The following is a 25073-nucleotide window of genomic DNA, read 5'->3' on the forward strand; positions in this document are numbered from 1 at the left end:
TACAGTGTGGATGAACCTTGAAAACATTATGCTAAGTGAAGTAAGCCAGCCACAAAAAGACAAATACTGTTTGATTGCACGCCTCTGTAGTCAGATTCTTAAAGACAGAAGAGAATGGTGGGTGCCAGGGGCTGGTAGCAGTGAGCGTGTACAGGGTACAGACTTCTAGTTTTGCGAGATGATGAAATGTGTCATCTAGATGGATGACAGTGAGGTTATACAACAATCTGCACAATGAACTGCATACCTAAAAATTACTTAATGGTAAATTTTATGTCATATGTTTTACCACAATTTTTTTTTTAATTTTTTTTAACGTTTATTTATTTTTGAGACAGAGAGGATAGAGCATGAACGGGGGAGGGTCAGAGAGAGAGGGAGACACAGAATCTGAAACAGGCTCCAGACTCTGAGCGGTCAGCACAGAGCCCGATGCGGGGCTCGAACCCACGAACTGTGAGATCATGACCTGAGCTGAAGTCAGACGCTTAGCCGACTGAGCCACCCAGGCGCCCCTACCACAATTTTTTTAATAACTACTTTTTTTAATGTTTATTTCAACTTTGCAGGAAAAGTCATTATCTTAACTTGTGAAATATCCCTCTAATCTGTTATTTAGACTGGAAAGTGACACAGCCTAACTCAGAAGCCATGCTTTTTTAGATTGGAATTGATGGAAGTAATATTCTTATATCCTCCTAGAGGGAATTTCCGAGTGGGACGTGGTAAAACATGAAGGAACTTATCAAGAGCCTGTGAAATACCTCTTTATATCCTAGTTGAGTTTTTAACCAGTGCTTAACTATCCCCAAAAGGGAAAACAAAATAGTCGTTAAAAAAGAAGGGTTTAGTCCATAAATTTTAGAAAGCCAATTTCATGAAAACTTATTCCATACTGTAAAGTTGGCCGAACTTTGTTCTAGACGCTTCACAGAACAGCACTGCAGCAGGGACAGGACATTTCTCCTCAAGAAGATTTAGTTATTAGAAAATAAAGAAGACTGAATTTCAAAGTGTTAGGATCCTTAGATATAATGCTATCTGTTGTTTTCCCAAGATTAATATAAGGACGAACTGAGGGTCTATTTAAAGATGAAAATTGCTGGGGCACCTGGGTGGCTCAGTCGGTTAAGCGTCTGACTTCGGCTCAGGTCACGATCTCGCAGTCCGTGAGTTCGAGCCCCGCGTCGGGCTCTGTGCTGACAGCTCGGAGCCTGGAGCCTGTTTCAGATTCTGTGTCTCCCTCTCTCTCTGACCCTCCCCCGTTCATGCTCTGTCTCTCTCTGTCTCAAAAATAAATAAACGTTAAAAAAATTTTTTTTTTAAAAAGAGGAAAATTGCTAAAATAAATAGATTGAGAGATTGATTGATTGATTTCTTCACCCTCCCTCACAAAGTTATGTATCTCAAACTATGTTATAAGAATTCAAGAAATAGATAGGAAAATATAATTTTGTGATGAGAATTAACGTGTCAAAGTATAGAAATTATGAATGATATCATCATCATTGCTGTAGTAATAGTAACATTGTAACTAGGATTTTGGGAAGTGAAATACTGCTAATACTTTTTTCAATACTTTTTCATACATTTGTAGTCATATTTTTCCAGAAGAACAGAATATTAGCATTTTCCAACTTGAATGTATCTTAGAAAGGATCTAATCCACCTCCCTAAGACCTAGAGAAGTAAACCTTGTATGCAGTGACACTACCTTCCCTAGTCTGCTTTTCCCCCCATAATGGTTAATTTTGAAAATATTCAATCCTATGGTAAATGATCACCTGTATACCCTAACTCAAATTTATGAATATTTGGCAACATTTGCTTTATCTTTCTCTGCGTACAAACACACATACCCTACACTTTTGGGGGGGATACGGGGTCTGGTGAACATTTTGAAAGTGGGTTGCAGTCATTCACCCTTAAACATTTCAGTAATTACCATCTAAGAACGAGGATAATCTCCTATCTGATTGCGATGCTATTGTGGTGCCCAGGAAAATAGGAGGTGTTTTTAATAAAATCATGTAATATACAGCCCGTATTTGTATCTTTCCCTCTTGTCCTAAAATTGTCTTTTTTATCAGTTTATTGTGTTTTCTATTTAATCTAGGATACAAACAGACATCATGTGTTACATGGGATTGTTATCTTTGCCTAATATTTTAATGTAGAATATTCCCCATCTCCTGTTTTTTATGAGATTGATACTTTTTTCAGAACTCAAACTTGTTGTCTTGCATTCTGTGTTTTTCTGATTATTTCTTCATGATTGGGCTCAGGTTAAATAATCCTGGTAGGAACATTCCACGTGTGGTGTCTCCTACTTGACACTGCTCGTATTGCCCCCCGTTTACTGTCCCAGTGATGCCACGTGCGCCACTTGGTCTTGGTGGCACCCACCAAATCTCTCCAGCGGAAAGATAGTTGTTCCTGTTACAATCAGCAAACACATCAGGGGGTGACATTTGAGGCGGTGGCCCATCTTCTAGCACCCTTTTACCTAATATCTTGGGATCCTTGCCTAAACTAGTGATAAATTATTAGTTGTGAACTGGTAATTTTCTCCTTCTGTCATTTCTTCAACATTTATTAGATGATCCTTTGCTATGAAGACAGGCTTTCATTTTTCTTCCCCTTTCACTCTCTTACTTCTCTTTTCTTTTGAATATCATCTGGATTCATGCATTTAAAAAACAGCTAATGTGTCGTAATCCATTGTCATTATTTTGCAGACAAATGCTCACACTCCCCAGACTGTGCCGCTGGGGCACTTTAAGCTGGGCCCTGTTTTCTGCCACACGGTGGTGTATTTTATTTTCACTTGCTGTTGCTTTCCAGATTTCCCTTGCATTAGATCTGCAATCAACTCTTTCACCCAGAAACCTTTAGTTTCTTTTAATGGGGATTATTATTGAGAAATCTAAATCTGGGTACTTGTATGCTGTTTGCTACGTGGGCATCATTGTTCTGGAGATGTCACTCCCTCTAGGCCTTTAGAAACAGGAAATGAGTAAGTGTGTATGTGCACATACCATGTGGGGCGATTTTCTGTGACTGAGTAACAAATTACCACAGTCCCAGCAGTTTCAAATACCGCCCACTTGGGGCGCCCGGGTGGCTCAGTCAGTTGAGCATCCAGCTCTTGATTTCAGCTCAGGTCGTGACCTCGCCATCCGTGGGGCTCTGTGCTGACAGCACGGAGTCTGCTTGGAATTCTCTCTCTGCCCCCACCCCAACATAAATAAATAAACGTTCAAAGGTTTTTTAAAAAAAATAAATAAAATATCACCCACTTACTAACTCACAGATCTCCCCGGAATTTCCGGAGCCCAGGCCGGGTCTCTGATCTCATCTGAGGCTCAACACTGTCTTTTCCAGCGCCTGCTCATTTTCTCATAGTTGCAGACTCACTCACTGGTGGCTTTCTTCTTGAAGGCAGCAGCATCAGCTGCTTTAGGTCTGTGAGCTTGGGGAAAACCTAAGCCTTTGTTGAAGGAACACATTTAAAGTATGCGTTGCAGTGGCTTTTAGTATATTCAGAGTTGTACCTTCACCACCACAGTCAGCTTTAGGACATTTTCATTATCCCACAAAGAGATCCCACATTCTTTAGTGATCTCCCCTGATTTCCTCATCTTCTCCCCCCCCCACTCCCCCCCACCCCGTCTTAGGCAAGCTTTCATCAATTTTGTGCCTCCGTAGATGTGCACTCTGGACACTTCATATATGGGATCATACAACATGTGGTCCTTTGTGACTGATTTACGTCACTTAGCATATTGTTTCCAAGATTCATACATGCTGTATGAATCTTGCCAAATAACATTCCATTGTTGGATGGACCACGTTTTACTTACCCCTCGTTTGTTCAGCCGGTGGGTGGACGTTTGGGTTACAATAATTTGCTATCATGATTAATGCTGCCATGAACATTTATATACATCCACAATATAGCTGTTACATAGTTTCATAGTATCTGAGTATATAGACCTGTCATAGTTCATCCAGCCAGCCTGCCAGGGAAAAGACATTTCAGTTGATTCTAATGTTTCCTACTATAGATAATGCCCAGTGAATAACCCTTGTCTGCGTATTGTTTGGTATTTTGGAGGTCTAACCTCAGGGTAACTTTGTAGGAGTGGAATGACTGAATTAGTGTATATGTAATTGTGTAAATATCGGCTAATTATGCTTCGATTACAGTTGTGTCTTTTTGCATTCTTTCTTAGAAATATCTGACACTGGCTGTTCTTCCACAGCCCTGATTATGCGGTCAGATTTACAAATTTTTACCAGTGTGATTGGTGTGAAATGTTGTCTCCAGGGAGACTTAATCTGCATTGTTCTCACAAGTGAGATTCTTGAGCATCTTTTCACGTATGCAAAGGTCATTATCTTTTTCTGTGAATTGTCAGTCCCATTTTTCTCTCAGCTTAGTAGTCTTTTTTAGAGAGAGAGGTCGCAAGTGAGCTGAGGCAGAGAGAGAGAGAGAATCTTAGGAGGGGCCAAGGAAGAGAGAGAGAGAGAGAGAGAGAGGAGAGAAAAGTGGGGCTCACCCAAAGCAGAGCTCATGTTTTTACTCGAAGCTGGGCACGAGCTCACCCGATATGGGACTCAGACTGACCAACCGCGACATCATGACCTGAGCCGAAGTCACATGCTGAACGGCTGAGCCCCACCAGGCCCCCTCAGCTGACTAGTGTTTTCTTCTTCCCCTGGGTTTTCTAACGTGCCTATAGAAATCCTTCTATATTATGGGAATCTGCCCTCGTGATATAAATTACAAATGTGTTTTGTCGGTTTGTCATCTGTCTTTTTTGTGCTTGGTGACCACCTGCCTGTGGTCACTCCAGTAGGCCACTCTGCTGGACACTGTAGCTTTGCAGGGAATTTTAAATCCGGGAATATGATGCCTCTAACTTTGGCTCTTCCGGGTTCTTCCAACATTCTCTGGCTGCTTCTGGGTTCCTTGATATTTCCGTGTATGATTTTCAGGATCAGCTTGTTGATTTCTACAAAAAAGCCATCGAGGTTTTTAAAAAATATCTGTAGATCAATTTGGGGAGCTTTACGGCTGTAACAAAATTAAGTATTCTTCACATGGGATTTTTTCTAGCTATTTAATCTTTTGAAATTTCTTTTAACGTTGTTTTTTTAATTTTCAGGGCATAAGTTCTACACTTCTTTTGCTAAACATATTCCTAAGCATTTTATTCTTTTGAAGCTTGTAAATGGAATTTTTTAAATTTCATTTTGGATGTTTATTGCTAGTGTATAGAAATGCAGTTGATTTTTGTATATTGATCTTGTATCTTGCAACCATACTAAGCTCGACCATTAGTTCTTTTTTTTTTTTTTTTTTAATTTTCTAATGTTTATTTATTTTTGAGAGAGAGAAAGAGACAGTGCGAGCATGGGAGGGGCGGAGAGAGAGGGAGACGCAGAATCCGAAGCAGGCTCCAGGCTCTGAGCTGTCAGCACAGAGCCCGATGCGGGGCTCGAACTCACGGACCGCGAGATCGTGACCTGAGCTGAAGTCGGACGCTTACCGACTGAGCCACCCAGGCGCCCCTCAACCATTAGTCCTAATAGTATTTTAATGGCTTCTGTCATTTGTCTGTGGGCTTTGCTTATGATGATTCTTTTTGTCACGCAAAGGTTATAGTACTTTGGGTTTTGTTTTTCTGTTTTTATCATGTGTCTCGATTTTTTTAAAGTTTTTGTTTGTTTGTTTGTTTAAGTAAACTCTGCACCCAACATGGGGCTCAGACTCAGAACCTGGAGATCAAGAGTCACATGTTCTGACTGAGCCAGCCAGGCACTCCACGTTTCTGGATTTTTGAGCCTTAATTAAATAAGCTTTCCCACACCTAGATTTTAAAAAAGCTTTTTTATTTTTTTTTTTTAATTTTTTTTTTCAACGTTTATTTATTTTTGGGACAGAGAGAGACAGAGCATGAACGGGGGAGGGGCAGAGAGAGAGGGAGACACAGAATCGGAAACAGGCTCCAGGCTCCGAGCCATCAGCCCAGAGCCTGACGCGGGGCTCGAACTCACGGACCGCGAGATCGTGACCTGGCTGAAGTCGGGCGCTTAACCGACTGCGCCACCCAGGCGCCCCTAAAAAAGCTTTTTTAATGTCTGTTCATTTTTGCGAGACTGAGACAGAGTGCGAGTTGGAGAGGGGGCAGAGGGAGAGGGAGACACAGAACCCGAAGCAGGCTCCAGGCTCTAGGCTCCGAGCCCAGTGTGGGGCTTGAACCCACAAACCATGAGATCATGACCTGAGCTGAGGTCGGACGCTTAACCCAACTGAGCCCCTCAGGCACACCCAGGTTTTAAAGGAATTAAGAAATTCGGCCTTGTTTTCTTCTAGTAATTGTTTGGTATCAATTTTAACGTCTAGTCCCCTGGTCTACTTAGAATTTATTCTGCTATATAGTAGGAGGCTAGCCTGTACTCACCGGCCAGACTGAAGAAGGTTAATGTTTATTGAGTGCCCACTGTATGTTACTTACTGTGCTAAGCACTTTACGTATATCATCTCATTTAATATATTCAACAGTTCTTAATTTAATTGCAAAATATAATTGACTTGTCTGGAACATTTGATTAATTCCTACTTTGGATGGAATGCTTGCTCTAGATAAACATGTATGTTTTTACATTACATACTTTATGAGGTAAAACATTAGGGCTGGTAAAGGTTATGTAGTAAGCTGAAAATACAATCTTTCTATTTTATCTAAAAAGGTGTCATGCACTAAAAAAGCATGTCAGTGCTTTAAGCTGTAAGGTAAAATTGTTCAGATCAAAGGGTTAGGAAAAGATGGCATCATGAAGAGAGATGCTCTTCTGTCTTCCCTCTGAGTTCCTCGTCCCCAGGACAAACACTGCCAGCTCCTGTGCATGAGAGAGCATTACAGGGCTCTGTGCTCCTGCTGTCTGTAGGCTGTGTTCAGGTATCTTGTAGCCCATGCATGATTGTAATTTACGCTTTTTTTAATGTTTATTTTGAGAGAGAACATGAGTGGGGGAAGGGCAGAGAGAGAGAGAGAGAGAGAGAGAGTCCCAAACAGGCTCTGCACGGTCATCACAGAGTCCATCGAGGGGCTGTGTCTTAAGAACCCTGAGATCATGGCCTGAGTCTAAATAAAGAGCCGGACGCTTACCCAGCTGAGTCACCCAGGAGCCCCATAATTTATCTTTTAATAGGATTCTGGAATGTGTCCCTTCCAATAATTGTGCTAAAGTCATGTAAATTTATGTTAATCTGAACAAAATAAAATTAGTAAGATAAATCAGTTATATAAAATAGAATTCGGTGGTAGAGTGTGTTGAGAGAAATGTTAACATTGCCAGGTAGTTTTTGAAAATAGTAGTTTCAAAAGTTTGACTGTGTGTGGAGTAAACAGTAGATTGTCTAGGGAAAGAGAGGCTGGGGTCACAGGACTCTTAAATCCAGTAAGGGAAGTACATTGAGTTGTGATTATAGAACTAGTATCGAATCCCAACTCCACCACTTGCTAGGAACGTGAATTTGGGTGCGGTTGTGAACCTAGGTTCTCTGTGTCCTCATCTAGAAAATGGCACTGATGGGGGCACCCCGGTGGCTCAGTCAGTTAAGCATCCGACTTCGGCTCAGGTCACGATCTCCCAGTTTGTGAGTTTGAGCTCGGTGTTGGGCTCTGTGCCGACAGCTCGGAGCCTGGAGCCTGCTTCAGATTCTGTGTCTCCCCCTCTCTCTGCCCCTCCCCCGCACAGTCTCTGTCTGTCTCTCTCTCTCTCTCTCAAAAATAAACAAACTGATGAAAATTACCTATTTCACAGACCTATTAAGGATTAAATACTTGACCTGTGTGAAGTATTCAGTAAATTTCTTTAATATCTTACTTACTCCATTGTCACTAATTGTGACCTCAGATGAAATTAACTCCTCTAAGACTCTTGATTCCTCTTGCATACATTAATATGACCTCATTGGGATTGTTATTTCTCTAGTTAGATTTCTTTTAATATACAATTATTTCCTACTTAATAACATCCAAAAGACCCACCAGGATCTAGTGTAACGTATTTTTCCAGTTTTATCTCCAGTTAAACTCCCTAAAGTGCTCATCCCACTTCGCCTGGACACGTGATCATTGTTCCCGTCCTTTCCTCTCGGGGCCTGTCCTGGGGTTTGTCCTGTGCCTTCCGCCTCCCTGTTACTTGCCAAATCCCATCTATTCTTTCAAACCTTATTCAAGATCTGAAATGCTTTCTCGTTAAGTAAAAGTGTCCTTCATTCTCCTCTAGTTGAAATTAATTTTACTTTTCTTTTTCCTTTAGTGAAGTTTAGTAGCACCTTGTGAGTTACGAGTTTCATTGCATTCTGAGACATGTTTGCCTCCATCATCCCATAAGCTTCTTTAGACCATGAGTCCATTTTGTTTGTCTTATCGGTCTTGTAGAACCCAGTGCCTTTTAAAGTATATTGTGAAAGAAAAAGAACCAACTGCCTGAATTCCTAAAATACAATATATACGACTTAAAATCTTAGAAAAATTTCAAATTCTAACAGCAGCATCTGCCCTCTTACTTGGCAACAAAGCAAGGTAATTATTTCAGTTACTTCAGTTTATCCTTATCCTATGCACCCAAGAGAAACATTCCAAAGTGTAGTAAATGCCAAATTTTGTCCTGAAAGTTTGTATTGTGTATGTAGGTGTGTGTAAAAGAAAACCAGTTTCTCTGATCAACTATTATTATATTACAATTTGTATGCTCCCTTGACATTTACAAAGAGCATTTACATATGTTCTCATTTAAGCCAGTTGTACTTATGTGCTTCTGTGTCATAGATTCAAGTTACAGCAGTCTTTCAAATGTGTTCTATTATGTTTTCCACTAGAACAGTGTTTTAATTTTAGCTCCAATACAGTTTTTCTTTCACTATGGTTTTGGTCCTGTCTTTTCCTATAGTTATTTGGTGTTAAAGAAATTTATCAGAGCAAATTAGATTATTATAAAAAATTTGTTTAATATTTCCCCAGCATACATCATACACTTATTCTCTATCTTTGTATGGTCTACGATAGCTTAAAAGAATATCACAAGATTTTACAGAAACACCATGTACCTTTTACCCAGATTCTCTCTCTCTCTCTCTCTCTCTCTCTCTCTCTCTCTCTCTCTCATACACACACACACACACTTTTTGTCTCAGTTATTTAATGATAAAAAGTTAAAGACACTCTGACCCATTACTCATAAATACTTCAGTATGTATTTTCTCAGACCAAAGGACATTTTCTTATATGAACGAGATACAAATACTAAATTCAGGATCTTTAACATCACTACAACACTGTTACCTAACATACAGCTCATAGTAGATATCACTCCTTGTGTCAGTAACATCCTTTATAACAACTTTTTCAAGTGATTCAGTATCCACTATGTGATAATAAGTGCTGGGGAGGATGCGGAGGAAAGGGAACCCTTGTGCATTATTGGTGGGAATATCAATGGGTACATCCACTATGAGGAACGTCATGGAGATTCCTCAGTAAACCACATATGATCCAGTGAATATTCCACCTCTGGGTATTTACCTAAAGAAAACGAAATCATGGGGCACCTGGGTGGCTCAGTCAGTTGAGCATCTCACTCCTTATCTCTTAAAAACCTTTGAGATCGTGGGGCGCCTGGGTGGCTCAGTCGGTTAAGCGTCCGACTTCGGCTCAGGTCATGATCTCACAGCTTGTGAGTTCGAGCCCTGCATCGGGCTCTGTGCTGACAGCTCAGAGCCTGGAGCCTCTAAAGATTCTGTGTCTTTCTCTCTCTCTCTGCCCCTGCTCCGCTCACACTCTGTCTCTCTCTGTCTCTCAAAAATAAATAAACATTTAAAAAAAAATTTTTTTTTAAACTGTGAGATCGTGACCTGAGCCAAAATCAAGAGTCAGACAGACGCTCAACCAACTGAGCCACCCAGGTGCCCCTAGCGACCAACTCCTGCTTTCAGCTCGGGTCATGATCCCAAGGTCATGGGATAGAGCCCCACATTGAGCTCTGTGCTGAGTGTGGAGCCTGATTAGGATTCTTTCTCTCTCACCCTCCGTCCCTCTTCCCTGCTGGTGCTTTCTCTCTCTCAAGTTAAAAAAATAAAGAAGAAAAGAAAAAAAGAAAGAAAGAAAATGAAACACTTAGTTGTCATGTCTATTTATTCTTGAGTTTGGAGCGGTGCCTCAGCCTTTCTTTGTGTTTCACCATATTGACATTTTTGAGGAGTACAGAGGAGCTGTTTCATAAAAGGTCCTTAAATCTGAGTTTTTCTCTGACATTTCCTCATGGGTAGGTTAGGTTTGGGCGTTGTTTGACAGGAGCACCACAGAAGTGTGATGTTTTCTTCTCACTGCGTCAGGAAGCTCAAGATATCACTGTGCCATTGGTGATCGCAACTTTGATTGGTCGCTGTGATAGCCAGCAGGTTATTTCACTGTAATAAGTAATGTTTGGAGAGATGCTTTAAAAGTACGTTAATATCCTGTTCCTTATCAACCTTCACCCAGTAGTTTTGGCGTCAGTATCTAATTCCTAAATTTTACGTCCTTTTTCTAATTTGAGATCTAATTGCTGTATGACATTATTGGCTTCAGATATATAACGTAATGGCTCGATTTACGTATGTACTGTGAAACGCTCACCACAGTTAATAGCTGTAGTTCATAATACTGTGGCTCAGTCGGTTGGGTGTCTGATTCTTCATTTCAGCTCAGGTCATGATCTCACAGTTTGTGAGTTCAAGCCCCACATCCGGCTCTGCACTGACAGTGAGGAGACTGCTTTGGATTCTATTTCCCTCTGCCCCTCTCTCCCACTTGTACTCTTTCTCTCTCAATAAAATTTTTTAAAAATTCCTTTAAAAATAATAACAACGTATTGCATATTTGAAGGTTGCTAAGGGAGTGGATCTTAAATGTTATCACAAGAAACAAAATTATGTGTGGGGATGGATGTTAACTGGTAAGCATTTCAGAGTACGTACATACATAAATCGAATCATTATGCTATATATCTGAAACCAGTAATGTTACATGTCAATTATATCTCAAATTAGAAAAAGGACGTAAAATTTAGAAATTAGATACTGATGCTAAAACTATCGGTTTTTGTTAGAAATTTTGTTAGAAATTAGATACTGATGCTAAAACTATCGGCTTCCACATACACATTAGATCATATGGTGTTTGTCCTTTTCTGTCTTACTCCTTTCACTTAGCATGAGACTTCGGGGTCCATCTGTGTTGTCACAAACGACAGGATTTCTTTCTTTTTATAACTAAATAATATTCTTGTGTGTATGTGTGTACATCTTCTTTATCCCTTCATCCCCCAGCGGGCCCTCAGGTTGTTTCCGTGTCTTGGTTGTTGTAAATAATGCTGCTGCAGTGAGCACAGGGGTGCAGATGTTTATTCGTATTTATGTTTTCATTTTCTTTCTTTTCTTTTCTTCCTTCCTTCCTTCCTTCCTTCCTTCCTTCCTTCCTTCCTTCTTTTTTTTAATTTGAGAGAGAAAGCACCAGCAGGGAAGAGGGACATAGGGTGAGAGAGAAAGAATCCCAATCAGGCTCCACACTCAGCACAAAGCCCAATGTGGGGCTCTATCCCATGACCTTGGGATCATGACCTGAGCTGAAAGCAGGAGTTGATCTCTAGGGGCATGGGTGGCTCAGTTGGTTGAGCGTCTGACTCTTGATTTTGGCTCAGGTCACGATCTCACAGTTTTTAAAAAATAAGGAGTGAAATGTCCAACTGACTGAGCCACCCAGGTGCCCCATGTTTTCATGTTCTTTAGGTAAATACCCAGAGGTGGAATTGCTGAATTATATGTGGTTCACTGAGGAATCTCCATGAAGTTCCTCATAGTGGATGTACCAATTGATATTCTCACCAATATCCTCCTTTTCTCCACATCCTCCCTAGCACTTGTTGTCTTTTTGATAGTAGCCATTCTGACAGGTGTGAGATGAGATCTCATTGTAGTTTAGATTTCCATTTCCCTGATGATTCTTCATGTTGAACCCCCTTTTTCATGTACCTGTTGGCCATTTTTGTATCTTTGGTATATTCGGATCCTTTGCCCATTTTTTAATTGGATTGTTTTCTGATAATGGGTTGTATGGGTTCTTTATGTATGTTGGATATTAACCTCATATGGTTTACAATTGTTTTCTCTCATTCTGTAGTTTGCCTTTTCACTGTGTTGGTGGTTTCCTTTGTTGCAAGAAAGTTTCTTAATTTGAAGTAAATCCCACCTGTTTATTTTTGCTTTTGTCACCTTTGTTTCTGGTGTCAAGCCTAACAAATCATTACCCACACTGATGTCAAAGAACTCATCCCCTGTGTTTTCTTCTAGGAGCTTCATAGTTTCAGGTCTTACCTTTCAAGTCTGTGATCCATTTTGAGTTGGTTTTTGCATACGGTGTATAGTAGGAGTCCACTTTCATTCTTTTGCACACTGCTGTCCACTCGCCTCAACTTCATTTATTGAAGAGACCTCCCTTGCCCCATTGGTATATTCTTGGCTCCTTTGTCATAAGTTAATTGACCATATGTGCTCTGGGCTCTCTGTTCTGTTCCATTCGTGTGTGTGTGTGTGTGTGTGTGTGTGTGTGTGTGTGTGTGTGATGTCAGTACCACACTATTTTGATGACCCTAGCTTTGTGGTATGGCTTGAAATCAGGAGGTGTGGTGCCTCCAGCTCTTTTGTTCTTTCTTGGTTGCTTTGGCTGTTTGGGGTCTTTTGTAATTCCACACAAATTTGGGAGTATTTGTTCTATTTCTCTGGAAAGGCCATTGGAATTTTGATAACACATTGCGTTGAATCCGTAGATTGCTTTGGGTAGCATGGACATTTTAACAGTATTCTTACAGTCCTGTAGCATAGATTATCTTTCAGTTAATTGTGCCGTCTTCAGTTTCTTTTAAAAATGAATTCTAGGGGCGCCTGGGTGGCTCAGTCGGTTAAGCGTCCGACTTCAGCTCAGGTCACGATCTCACGGTCCGTGGGTTCGAGCCCCGCGTCGGGCTCTGGGCTGATGGCTCAGAGCCTGGAGCCTGCTTCCGATTCTGTGTCTCCCTCTCTCTCTGCCCCTCCCCCGTTCATGCTCTGTCTCTCTCTGTCCCAAAAAAAAGTTAAAAAAAAATTTTTTTTTTTTTAATGAATTCTATTTTTTAATGTACAGGTCTTTCACCATTTTGGTTAAATTTATACCTACATATTCTTTCTGCTGCTATTGCAAATGGGATTGTTTTCTTCATTTCTCATTTTGATAGTTCATTGTTAACTGTATAGAATTGCAACTGATTGTTATATTTTTATTTTGTATCCTACAACTCTCCTAAATTTGTTTATCATGTCTAATGATTTTTTTATGGAGTATTTAGGGTTTTCTGTATAGAAGATTATGTCATTTGCAAATAGAGACAGTTTTACTTCCTCCTTTCTAATTTAGACACCTTTTATTTCTTGCCCAATTGCTCTGGCTAGGACTCTCAGTACCATGTTGAATTAAAGTGCTGAGAGTGGCCATCCTTGTCTTTTTCCTGATCTCAGGGAAAAGCTTTCCGTCTTTCACCATTAAGTACGATGATGGCCTTTATTATGTTGAGGTACGTTCCTTGATGCCCACCTTGTTGAAAGTGTCTATCATTAGGGGCGCCTGGGTGGCGCAGTCAGTTAAGCGTCCAACTTCAGCCAGGTCACGATCTCGCGGTCCGGGAGTTTGAGCCCTGCGTCAGGCTCTGGGCTGATGGCTCGGAGCCTGGAGCCTGTTTCCGATTCTGTGTCTCCCTCTCTCTCTCTGCCCCTCCCCCGTTCATGCTCTGTCTCTCTCTGTCCCAAAAATAAATAAGTGTTGAAAAAAAAAATTTTTTTTAAAAAGAAAGTGTCTATCATGAATGGATGTTGGGTTTTGCTAAATGCTTTTTCTGCATCTTGTTGAGATGATCATATGATTTGTGTCCTTTATTTTAGTTTTTGTGGAATATCACATTGATTGGTTTTGCAGAAGTTGGACCATATTTATCCCTGGAATAAATCCCACTTGATCATGGTGTATGTTCCTTTTAATATACGTTTATATTTGTTTTGCTAATGTTTTGTTGAGGATATTTGCATCTACGTTCAACAGGAATATTGGCCTGCAGTTTTCTTTTCTTGTAGTGTCCTGGTGTGGTTCTCTATTCTGTTCTGTTGAGCTATGTGTCTATGTGCTGGTACCATACTGTTTTGTTTTCTGCAGCTTTGTAATATGTCTTGAAATCTAGTACTGTGATACTTCCAGCTTTGTTGTTTTTTTTTGTTTGTTTGTTGTTGTTTTTTTTTAGTTGGCTTCATGCCCAGCACAGACTCCAACGTGGGGCTTGAACTCATGACCCTAAGATCAAGACCTGAGCTGAGATCAAGAGTTAGATATTTAACCAACTGAGTCACACAGACTTGTTGGTGGAATCTTTACGATTTTCTATGTATAGTATTATGTCATCTGCCAATATTGAGAGTTTAACTTCTTCCTTACCAATTTGAATGCCTTCTACTTTTTTTTCTTACCTGGTTGTTTTGGTTAGGACTTCCATTAGCATGTTGAATAAAACAGAAGAGTGTGAGCTTTTTTTGTCTCGTTCCTGATCTTGGAAGCCTTATTCTTTTTCTCGTTCCTTGAGGTGTAAAGTTTTGTTGTCTGTTTGAGATCTTTCTTACTTCTTTTTTTTTTTTAAGTTTATTTATTTATTTTGAGAGAGAGGGAGGGAATCCCAAGCAGGCTCTACACTGTCTGCACAGAGCCCAGAATGGGGCTTGAACCCCTGAATGATGAGATCATGACCTGAGCCAAAATCAAGAGTCGGTCACTTAACTGACTCTGCCATCCAGGTTCCCCAAAGATCTTTCTTATTTCTTGATGTAGGCAGTTATCACTATGAACTTCCCTCCTAGAGCTGCTTTTGCTGCATTCCGTAAGTTTTGGTATGTTGTGTTTCCATTTTCATTTGGCTCAAGACAGTTTTTTTTATTTTTCTTTTGACTTCTTCACTGGTTCATTGGCTGTTCAGTAGCATGTTTTCTAATCTCCACATATTTGCGAGTTTTCCAGTTTTTATCTTGTAGTTGATTTCTGTTTTAATACCATTGTTACAAAATATGCTTGATATAATTTCAGTCTTCTTTATTTTATTTTAAAAAAAATTTTTTTTACTGTTTTTTTTTTTTTTTTTTAATTTATTTTTTGAGAGAGAGACAGAGACAGAGCGTTAGCAGGGAATGGGCTGAGAGAGATCTGAAGCAGACTCCAGGCTCTGAGCTGTCAGCGTGGAGCCCGACACAGGGCTGGAACTCGCGAACTGCAAGATCATGACCTGAGCTGAAGTCGCCTGCTTAACCGACTGAGCCACCCAAGTGCCCCAGTCTTCTTAAATTTATTAAGATTTGTTTTGTGCCTAACATTTGCTCTGTCTTGGAGAATGTTCCAAGAGTGCTTGAGAAGAATGTGTATTCTGTGGCTTTTGGATTGAATGTTCTGTATATGTCTGTTAAATCCACCTAAGTACGTTTAATTAGAGCCTACCCCTTGAGGCCACACCTGTGAAGATAAGCTAATCGTCCCGATTCATGGAGAGACAGGGCATTTCTGTCTGCTGCCTAGGAGGGGTGCCCTGCTGGCGGGGTGGGTGCACAGAAAGCTGGTTAAGAATTGTTTCTCTGTTTGTTACAGTCCCTTAATAAACTGGTCAATGTGTTTGCCTGGGTTCTGCGAGCCGCTGTAGAAAATGTATCAAACCTAAGGAGAGGATCATGGGAACCCTACGTTTGTAGCCAAATTGGATAGAAGTTGTGAGTAACCTGGGTGCCTCCTTCTTGTGATTGGCATCTGAAGTGGAGGTGGGGGCAGTCTGGCGGGACCGAGCCCTTCACCTGTGGGATCTGACACTGTCTCCCGGTTGGTAGGGTCAGAATTGAGTTAAATTGTAAGACACGCCAGCTGGTGTCACAGAGAGTTGCTTGGTGTGGGGTTAAACCACATACTTGGTGACCAGAAGTGTCAGAAGTAGCGTTCTATGTAAAAATAAATAATAATAATAAATAATAATATTCTGAGTAATTTTCTAGGTAGGCCAGTTTATGTATTTACAAAAGCTTTAATAGTTTTTCTGTATGCTTATAATCTATATTAACCTTCAGAGGATATTTTTTTCTAAACTTAAGGCAGTTAGCGCTCGGTACTTATACGCTTAAGGCATTTGGGACAGTACACCAGTTAAGGAGTATTTCCTTCCGGTTTGCACCAGTGTAGTCTGTTAACTAACGTGAGGGCCGTAGAGAGACCAGGTCTTCATTGGTCGCTCATTACAGACAAGCGTCTTCTACACTTAGACCTGTGTCTTCAGTCCTAGCTGACTAATTCGTATTCAAAGCGGGTCTTGAGGTAGGTAGTCTACTTTCATAGACTGATTTGTTTCCCAGGTAAAAATGTGCTGGAAACTCAAATTCTGCCCCTTCTTACAGTCCTACCAGGTTATGTGTTGGAGGCGACGCATTCAGCTGTACAGGGGACTCTGTAGTCGTAAGTCTGTTCCCAGTAGTATCATTAGTCAGAAATGACTGATGCATTGTTTGCTGAGGCCTTTTTGATGTTTCTTTTAGCTGTTTCCGTGTATGCTTGTAGATGTGGCTTGTAGCCAATTTTATGGAAAAATCAGGAACCCCCTTTAGATGATAAGGTTTTAGTTAACCTATTAAATGTACCAGCAGTCTTATAAAGAATGGAAGCGAAGTCCTCAGAATAATCACTCATACAGATTTAATCAGAAGTTACTCAGAGAATGAAAACATATCACGGACAATTCTCTAGACTCTTCTAACATAGCCAACAAAACCTGTCATGATTGTCACCAAATGACAAAGGTCTTCAAATCAAGAAGAAAAAGGGGAAAAAAAGCTCGATAAAAGGATAAAATTTTGACGGTTACTTCAGCCCCATATAAGAACATTAATAATAGGCCTTTCTCCCAAAGTAAAAATTCATAAGAGCTAAAACATAATTCACATTGATAAAATACGACTTCCCTTTAGTTAACCTAGGGAACTTGAACTTTTCTTTTTGGCTTTCAGGTTCTCTTCATGTTATTTGTTTGCCGAACAGGACAGATTTTAGAATACTGATGTGTTCATTAAAATCTGGAGTCTGCCAGAAATCCCCGTATCCTCTCTTTCCTAAGGTGCTGGAGCAAGCAAGCCCTTGCGGTGACTCAGCAGCTGTCCGGGAAATGTTAAAGAAGAAGGCATCTTAGTAGTTTTATTATTTTGGGTTTGGGGCCAAGATAAGAGGTGATAAGATTTGAAAATCAGGTAATAAATGCCTGAAGTCAAGAAATGGTTATAGACAGCATTTAAGAGAAACATAGTATCCATTATCATTATTAGGAACCCTCACTTTTTCTACTTTTTCTTAAATATTTGTATACTTTTTCTCCCATTTGATGGTGGATTTGCCTGTTTGAATTTGATATGTCTGGTGGATTCTAATGATCAATTATTAAAACTAATAAACTACCGAAGAGAGAGAAAGCTGGCCTCAAACACTGAATGAGTTGCATTTATAAAGAGAGCATTGTGAAAGGCAAATCACTTTCTTTTGATAAGAAAAGCAAAAGGGTTTTTTTCATTTACACACATACACATAGAAATAGTTGTCTCGTTTTACAGCTTCAGCCAGGGGTCAAAAGTAAACACCTGTCACATAAACTTAGTGTTTAGCAGTTGTGTATCTGAAGTGGCTACTTTGATTCCTACATATTTTTCTCCTGAGTGATTTGAACTATAATAGTGTCACACAAACGAATACCATGGAAAATGCTAGGAGTGTTCAGACTCTCCAAGACAAACGGACAAAGACAGCCGGATTCTTTCTCAGTCGACCACTCCTCACAGCTCACGTGGAACAGAGTGTTGGAAAATGAAAGAGTCCCGTATTGTAGTCACCAACAGGGAAATAGTGGTCATGCCTAAAATTAGGAACAAAATCAGACTCGGCCAAGAGCTAGGAAAACGAGTTCTCGCATGATTGTCATGTTCATAACGGTGCCCCAGATCCTAGGTGTCCACATCACAGAATCAAGGATGGGATTTTTCTTGTTAGAAAAACGGTCCATAGTTGAAGTGGGGTGCATTCAAGGGGGCATGTGTGTCGTTTCGCCTACTGAGGACTGGAACCTGGATTGTTCTGAGGTTTCGTGTGCTCGCTCTCCTCGGGTGCCCAGCAGTTTCTTCCCCGCCCACCGACTGCCACCTGCCTGCTGACCCTCGGGGAAGCAGGGTGGTGGTCTGGCTTCCATTCGTATTGTGATTAGGTGGGGTCTTTACTGCTCTCTCTTTCGTTTGCTTGCGTAAACCTTGAATCGAATAAAGCATAGATGAGGTTTTCTCTCACACACCATACCTGGTTCTGGACACGGGTCTTTTCTCAACCTGTTGGACTTTGGTGCACGGTGGAGACATCCGGTCTTTAGTTGTAATAAAAAATTCATTATCTCTGTTCACAGTTACTATTTTGGGTAAGTTTTTGAAATGATAAAAGTGGTTTTTAGATCTAAGCAGAACAACCTCGATTCATGCCTTTTCTTCCTTGAAGCTGCTTCCCAGACCCCTCACCACTGCTTTAAACACATGGCACGGCCTCGTGCCGTTTCTGGCCTCACCTGGGCCCTTAGCCTCCTCGTGTTTGCTCTCATTCTCCCATCTCGTTCCAGCTTTGACCTTCTGCTGGCTATTTCCTCTGCCTCCCAGATCCCCTCATGGCCGAGACCTAATGAGAGTCACGTCTGAACTTAATGTCGCTTCTCGGTTGCTCTCCGTTCTTCATATTTTAATTATTGGCCTAGCATTCATTATTTTCTGAGTTTTTCCTGTTTTCTTAGTTTTCCTTACTTCCTATTGTCTGTCTACCTGAGAACAGTGTAAACCGTCTTATTCACCAGTGTCTTTTAGCACTTAGAGCAGGACTTGGACTTAATGAGTGCTCAGTCGTTGTTGAACAAATAAATGAATGATCCAGTTGAAAGAACCAGTGTTCAGATTCTACAAGTAACTTGCCTTTGGGGGCCTCAATTTTCCCATCTGCAGAATGTGTGTTAGTATACCTATTTGTTACACAGTATAGACTTGTTTTTTAAAAAGCAGTATAATTCAGGGGCGCCTGGGTGGCTCAGTCGTTTAAGCGTTGGACTTCGGCTCAGGTCACGATCTCACAGTTCGTGAGTTCGAGCCCCGCGTCGGGCTCTGTGCTGACAGCTCAGAGCCTGGAGCCTGCTTCACATTCTGTGTCTCCCTCTCTCTCTGCCCCTTCCTTGCTCATGCTCTGTCTCTCTCTGTCTCAAAAATAAATAAACATTAAAAAAAATTTTTTTAAAAAGCAGTATAATTCATAGAGAAAAGAAATACATCAGCCTTGCCTTATTTGCTGGAACTTAAAGGCAAAATAAAATCAGAGTAGACTAAATGAGGTTCTCCTGAAACTTTTTTTTCTCCCTTTTTCTTCATTTCTTTTTTCTTTCTTTTTTTCCCCCTTCCTTTTATGTATTTGTGAAATCTCTTAAGACTGATTTCATACCAAACATCAGAAAGAAACGTAGACCAGTAAGATGAGTGGAAGAGGTAAGTCTATGGAGACATTGCAGAATAAAATAAAAAGAATAGCCACTCAGTAGGAGTTGGACAAGAAACTGAGGTTTTTATCTGAAGTCTCCCTAGCAGCTACTAAAATTAAGGCAAGTCACTTGACCTCATAGAGCATCTGTTTTCGAATCTGTAAACTAGAACTAACATTTCTTCTTACCTGCTTCATGGGATTGACATAAATGACAACACGTGAAAGTTACTTTTTAAACTGTAAATCATGAGGGGCGCCTGGCTGGCAGCTCAGTTGGGGGAGCATGCAACTCTTGATCTCGGGGTTATGAGTTCAAGCCCCCCGTTGAACATAGAGCTTACTTAAAAAATAAAAATAATAATGCATGTATACATACATGCATATGATAAATCACTGACTACATATAAGGTAATTATTATGATCGGGTCTAAAATTTAGGTTCTTTCTGCAAAACTGCTGGAAAATGCTAACATGGCTGTTTTTTTATGTATAATTCCTAAAAGACAATTCCAAACATGTAGATACTTTTTTTTCCCTTTATGTTTATTTTTGAGAGCGAAAGAGAGCACGAGCAGGGGGAGAGGCAGAGAAAGAGGCAGAGAGCTGTCAGCACAGAGCCCGACGCGGGGCTCAAACTCATGAGTCAGAAGCTTCAACCAACTGAGCCACCGGGCGCCCCAAAAGCATAGATTCTAAAAGTACATGAAAGTACGTGGTATCCCTCCCCCCAAAAATATGCCTTTGAAGTTTAAGCCACTGTTAAAACAAATACTCTTGATAGAGTGATTTGTTTTCTGTGTTTGGCCACAGGAGATTTCGTTGCCTCTGATTATTTTTTGTTCTTTTCTAATCACAGCCCAAAGAGCCGGCTGATCCAATTAAAGAAGGAGAAGCTGGAATACAGCCCTGGAGAGCACGAGTACGGGTTATTCCCAGCCCCCATTCATGTCGGTGAGTACGCGGTGTGCACGACACATGGCCAGAAACAAAGGAGAGGGTGTTTCTTGAGTTTGGATGAGATGTTGGTGTTCCTGTCGTTTCTGCGTCTTCCATGAAGTCGAGCTCTTTCTTTACCATTTAGTTTATACTCAGTCTGAAGGATTCTGCAAATTCCTTGCTGTCTAGGAGTCAAAATGACCTAAATATTTCTCACTCAGGTTTCAGTAACAAAAAAACACTATGTCCGTAGCTTTGGGTTCCCTGAGCGTGTCACCTAGGAAAAATCAGCTATTCATCACTTCACTGTCACGTGTTTTCCGTGTTCAGAAACACATGATTTATGGTATGTAGTCACCAAAGGAAGAGAGCCCACTACTTTTCCTGATCATTTATCTGCTTGAAAATTGAGCAAGATTTATCTTTCCATTCCTTTTGGGGGCAGGGGGCAGTGTCAAGGTTTTGTTCAGCATTGGGGCAAGCATGCCTGCTAGGCTCCTACTGTTGAGCAGCATTTACCTAGCTGTCCTCCTGGATTCCTCCCATTCTGTCTCTGCCGCATCCCGTCCGTCCCCCCCCCCCGCGTCCCGTGACCGCCGCCCTTGCAGTACCCCGCACCACCCCCAGGTGTGTCCCACGCCGGTCTCAGGCTCGTGCTCGTGCGGCAGCCGCCTGACACGTGTGTCTGTTTCCATTCATGTTCCCTCCAGTTCACTGTCTGCATAGTAAAGAAAGACAAGATTTTATAACTGTTAAGGATGACCTGGTCCCTGACTACCCTCCCAGTCTCTGCCTTTCCCTTCTGTCCCTTCCCCGCTGTCTTCTCTCAGCTCCTGGAACAGAGCCTCATTTTGCTTCTTGTTCCCACTGCCCGAACAGCTCTTCCCTGGACTCTTCCTGTGGCTGGTTTCTTCGCGTCCCTTGAGGATGAGCCTAATGTCAAAGTCTGCTTAAATGTCAAAGTCTTCTTTAGAATTGTTTTCCTGATTGTCCCACCAAAAATGGTCCCTTCCTTTATCTTGTATCACAGCATTTCTTTCTGTAACCCATGATTACCCTAGTTGTTTACTCATTTGTTATGTCTCCCTCATTAGGTTATAAGCTCCAGGTACAGGATCGTTTGTCTCTCTTCTTCTCCTTCGATTTCCTAGTGCCTAGTACATAACAGAAGTTCAGCAAATACTTGTACAAACGAAAGAAAAGGAGGAGAAATGAGGACAACTTCTTTTTTTTTTTTTTAATTTTATTTTTTATTTTTTAAAATTTACATCCAAATTAGTTAGCATATAGTGCAACAGTGATTTCAGGAGTAGATTCCTTAGTGCCCCTTCCCCATTTAGCCCATGCCCCCTCCCACCACCCCTCCCATAACCCTCAGTTTGTTCTCCATATTTATGAGTCTCTTCTGTTTTGTCCCCCTCCCTGTTTTTATATTCTTTTTGTTTCCCTTCCCTTATGTTATTCTGTTTTGCCTCTTAAAGTCCTCATATGAGTGAAGTCCTATGATTTTTGTCTTTCTCTGACTAATTTCGCTCAGCATAATACCCTCCAGTTCCATCCACGTAGCTGCAAATGGCAAGATTTCATTCTTTTTGATTGCCGAGTGATACTCCATTGAATATACGTACCACATCTCCTTTATTCATTCATCCATCGATGGACATTTGGGCTCTTTCCATCCTTTGGCTGTTGTCGATAGTGCTGCTATAAACATGGGGGTGCGTGTGTCCCTTCGAAACCGCCCACCTGTATCCCGTGGAGAAATGCCTAGTAGTGCAATTGCTGGGTCGTAGGGTAGTTCTGTTTTGAGTTTTTTGAGGAACCTCCATCCTGTTTTCCAGGGTGGCTGCACCAACTTGCATTCCCAAGGACAACTTCTTGAATGTAGGTGACAGGAGCAGTTTACTCACGTAGTGCATGTTGACCCTGTGTGTTACAGCCTTCTCTTTCAACTGAGACTCTTGCTCCTCATGACTGTGGGGCTCTTCTCTGTGCTGTGATGACCGAATCCCCTGTTTCTCCTCCAAGGGCTCAGCACTAGCAGTGTATTTAAAGCAGCAAGCATAGACAAATTGTGCAATGAAGATTAGTGTGCTTTAATTATTCTGTGCTGGGTGGCTGGAGAATGGTTTAACTGCAACATAAAGTTCCAAGGTTTAATTCTTTTACCTTAATGAAGGTAAGAAGTTCCACATTCTCTGGGATTCATGCCAAAGTCCTTCTGAAAGAGCATTTTGTTTTTACTACTTATGTGGCATCGCAGTGGAAACAGATTCTCAGCAGATTTAGCTGTTTCCTAGAATCTCGTAATGATCAATAGGCTTAGAAAGGAAGAAGTAATTTAAAAGTCCCATTAAAGGAAAACATGACTCCGGGCACCTGGGTGGCTCAGACCATTGAGCATCTGACCCTTTGGCTCGGGTCATGATCCCAGGGTCGTGGGATCGAGACCAGCATCGAGCTCTGCACAGAGTGTGGAACCTGCTTGGAATTCTCCCTGTCCCCCAACTCCCCTAAAAAAAATAAATGAAGGAAAACATGACCATTTTAGTCTTACTGGTTTTGTCCTGGCTGGGATCTAGCTTAAATCTTAGAATGAAGCTCTAACGATTCAAGGGGATGAAGGTATGTTGGTCCACTCCAAGGAAAATGGGAAGAATAATAGGCCAATATTTCTCTCACATTTCTGGCACATAGCATGGTTAAGAGATCCAGAATGGAAGTCCTTTTCTTGAAATAAAGGTTTTGTCTCCGCGTCCCTACTTCAGTGTCTGAGACTAATTTGTACCCAGTGGTCTGCAAAGTGAGTAAATAATGGAGGAACCTTCCCAAGTGGAGTAGGTCTTTTTTCCTGTGAAACAGAGTTTGAAATCAGGCTGTTGGATGACAGATTTTTTTTCCCCGACACTGCCATTTTGTCATTCATATAGTATTTGTATGGTTAGGATAGGGTGGTGGGTCAGTCACTTGTTCTGAACGGGTCATTTCCAGTGTCATGTAAACAAAGAGCAGGACTTTGAGTTCGCCACACCTGGGTTCATCTCTGCCTTTGCTGTATTATATGAATAAAGTAGTTATATGATAAAATAATAGTGCATCTTACCACTGATAGAGTCAGAATGAATAAATGGAAAATAATGTTCATTTTCAAATGTTTAAAGATGGGGTGCCTGGGTGGCTCAGTCGAGTAAGCATCTGACTGTGGCTCAGGTCATGATCTCACGGTTTGTGGGTTCGAGCCCTGCATTGAGCTCTGTGCTGACAGCTTGGAGCCTGGAGCTTGCTTTGGATTCTGTGTCGCCCTCTGTATCTGTCCCTCCCCTGCTCACACTCTCTGTCTCAAAAATAAATAAACATTAAAATAAATAAATACATTTTTTAAATGTTTAAGGAAATCAGGATTGTTTATCTCATTACAGAAGTACATTTCAAATAAAATTTTACTTTTCATGATAAATATTTACCAAAATGTATATTATACCCTTAAATTTATATTCAGTTGGGTTTTTTTTTTCTATTTTTTTAACATTTATTTATTTTTGAGAAAGAGAGCACAAGTGATGGAGGGGCAGAGAGAGAGGGAGACCCAGAATCCAAAGCAGGCTCCAGGCTCTGAGCTGTCAGCACAGAGCTCAACAAGGGGCTCGAACTCATGAACCTTGAGATCATGACCTGAGCTGAAGTCAGACGCTTAACCAACTGACCACCCAGGCGCCCCTGTAGTTGATTGATTTCTTACAAGAATGCCATGACAGTTCAATGGGGGAAGCACGATCTTTCTTTCTTTCTTTCTTTCTTTCTTTCTTTCTTTCTTTCTTTCTTTTTCTTTCTCTCTTTCTCTCTTTCTTTCTTTCTTTCTTCCTTTCTCTCTCTCTCTCTTTCTTTCCTTCTTTCTCTTTTCCCCTTTTTACTTCCTTCCTTCCTTTGATAAAGAGCACATGCACACAAGCCGAGGAGGGACAGAGGGAGAAAGAGAATCCCAAGCAGGCTCCACGCCCAGCACAGAGCATACAGGCCTCAATCTCACAACTGTGACATCTGGACCTGAGCTGAAGTCAAGAGTTAGACACTTAACTAAGACACCCGGGCGCCCCAGGCATGATGTTTTCAATAGATGGTTCTATGGTAACTGGATAGTTGGATTCTAGCCTCATACCATTTAAAAAGTTCATCCAAAATGGATCAACTACAATATAACTGCTAAAACCATAAAACTCTTGAAGAAAACATAGGGCTTAAATCTTCGTGACCTTGGATTAGGCAATAATTTCTTAGCTATAACACCAAAATCCTGGGCGATGACAACAGACAGACAAATTGAACTTAGTCAATATTTAAAACTTTGAAAACCACGATCAAGAAACGAAAACACAATGCACAGGACGGAAGAAATCTTTGGAAATCTTATCAATTAAGAGACTTGTATCCAAAAACCTATACGTA

The 25073-nt window shown here is 41.0% G+C and overlaps 1 protein-coding gene across 4 annotated transcripts in view; it reads left to right on the forward strand.

Moving 5' to 3' along the window:
* ASH1L (ASH1 like histone lysine methyltransferase) overlaps window positions 1-25073 on the forward strand; it is a 197751-nt gene that overhangs the window by 116607 nt on the left and 56071 nt on the right. For all 4 annotated transcript variants that reach the window (XM_047092692.1, XM_047092693.1, XM_047092694.1 and 1 more), the window contains one exon: window positions 20551-20645. In XM_047092692.1, coding sequence (XP_046948648.1) covers window positions 20551-20645 — 95 coding nt within the window. The remainder of the gene's footprint in view (window positions 1-20550; window positions 20646-25073) is intronic.

The sequence above is a fragment of the Lynx rufus genome, unplaced genomic scaffold, assembly GCF_022079265.1.
Source record: "Lynx rufus isolate CCGP_SWC_20201006 ecotype Redwood Valley unplaced genomic scaffold, mLynRuf1.p SCAF_31, whole genome shotgun sequence".
NCBI lineage: Eukaryota > Metazoa > Chordata > Mammalia > Carnivora > Felidae > Lynx > Lynx rufus.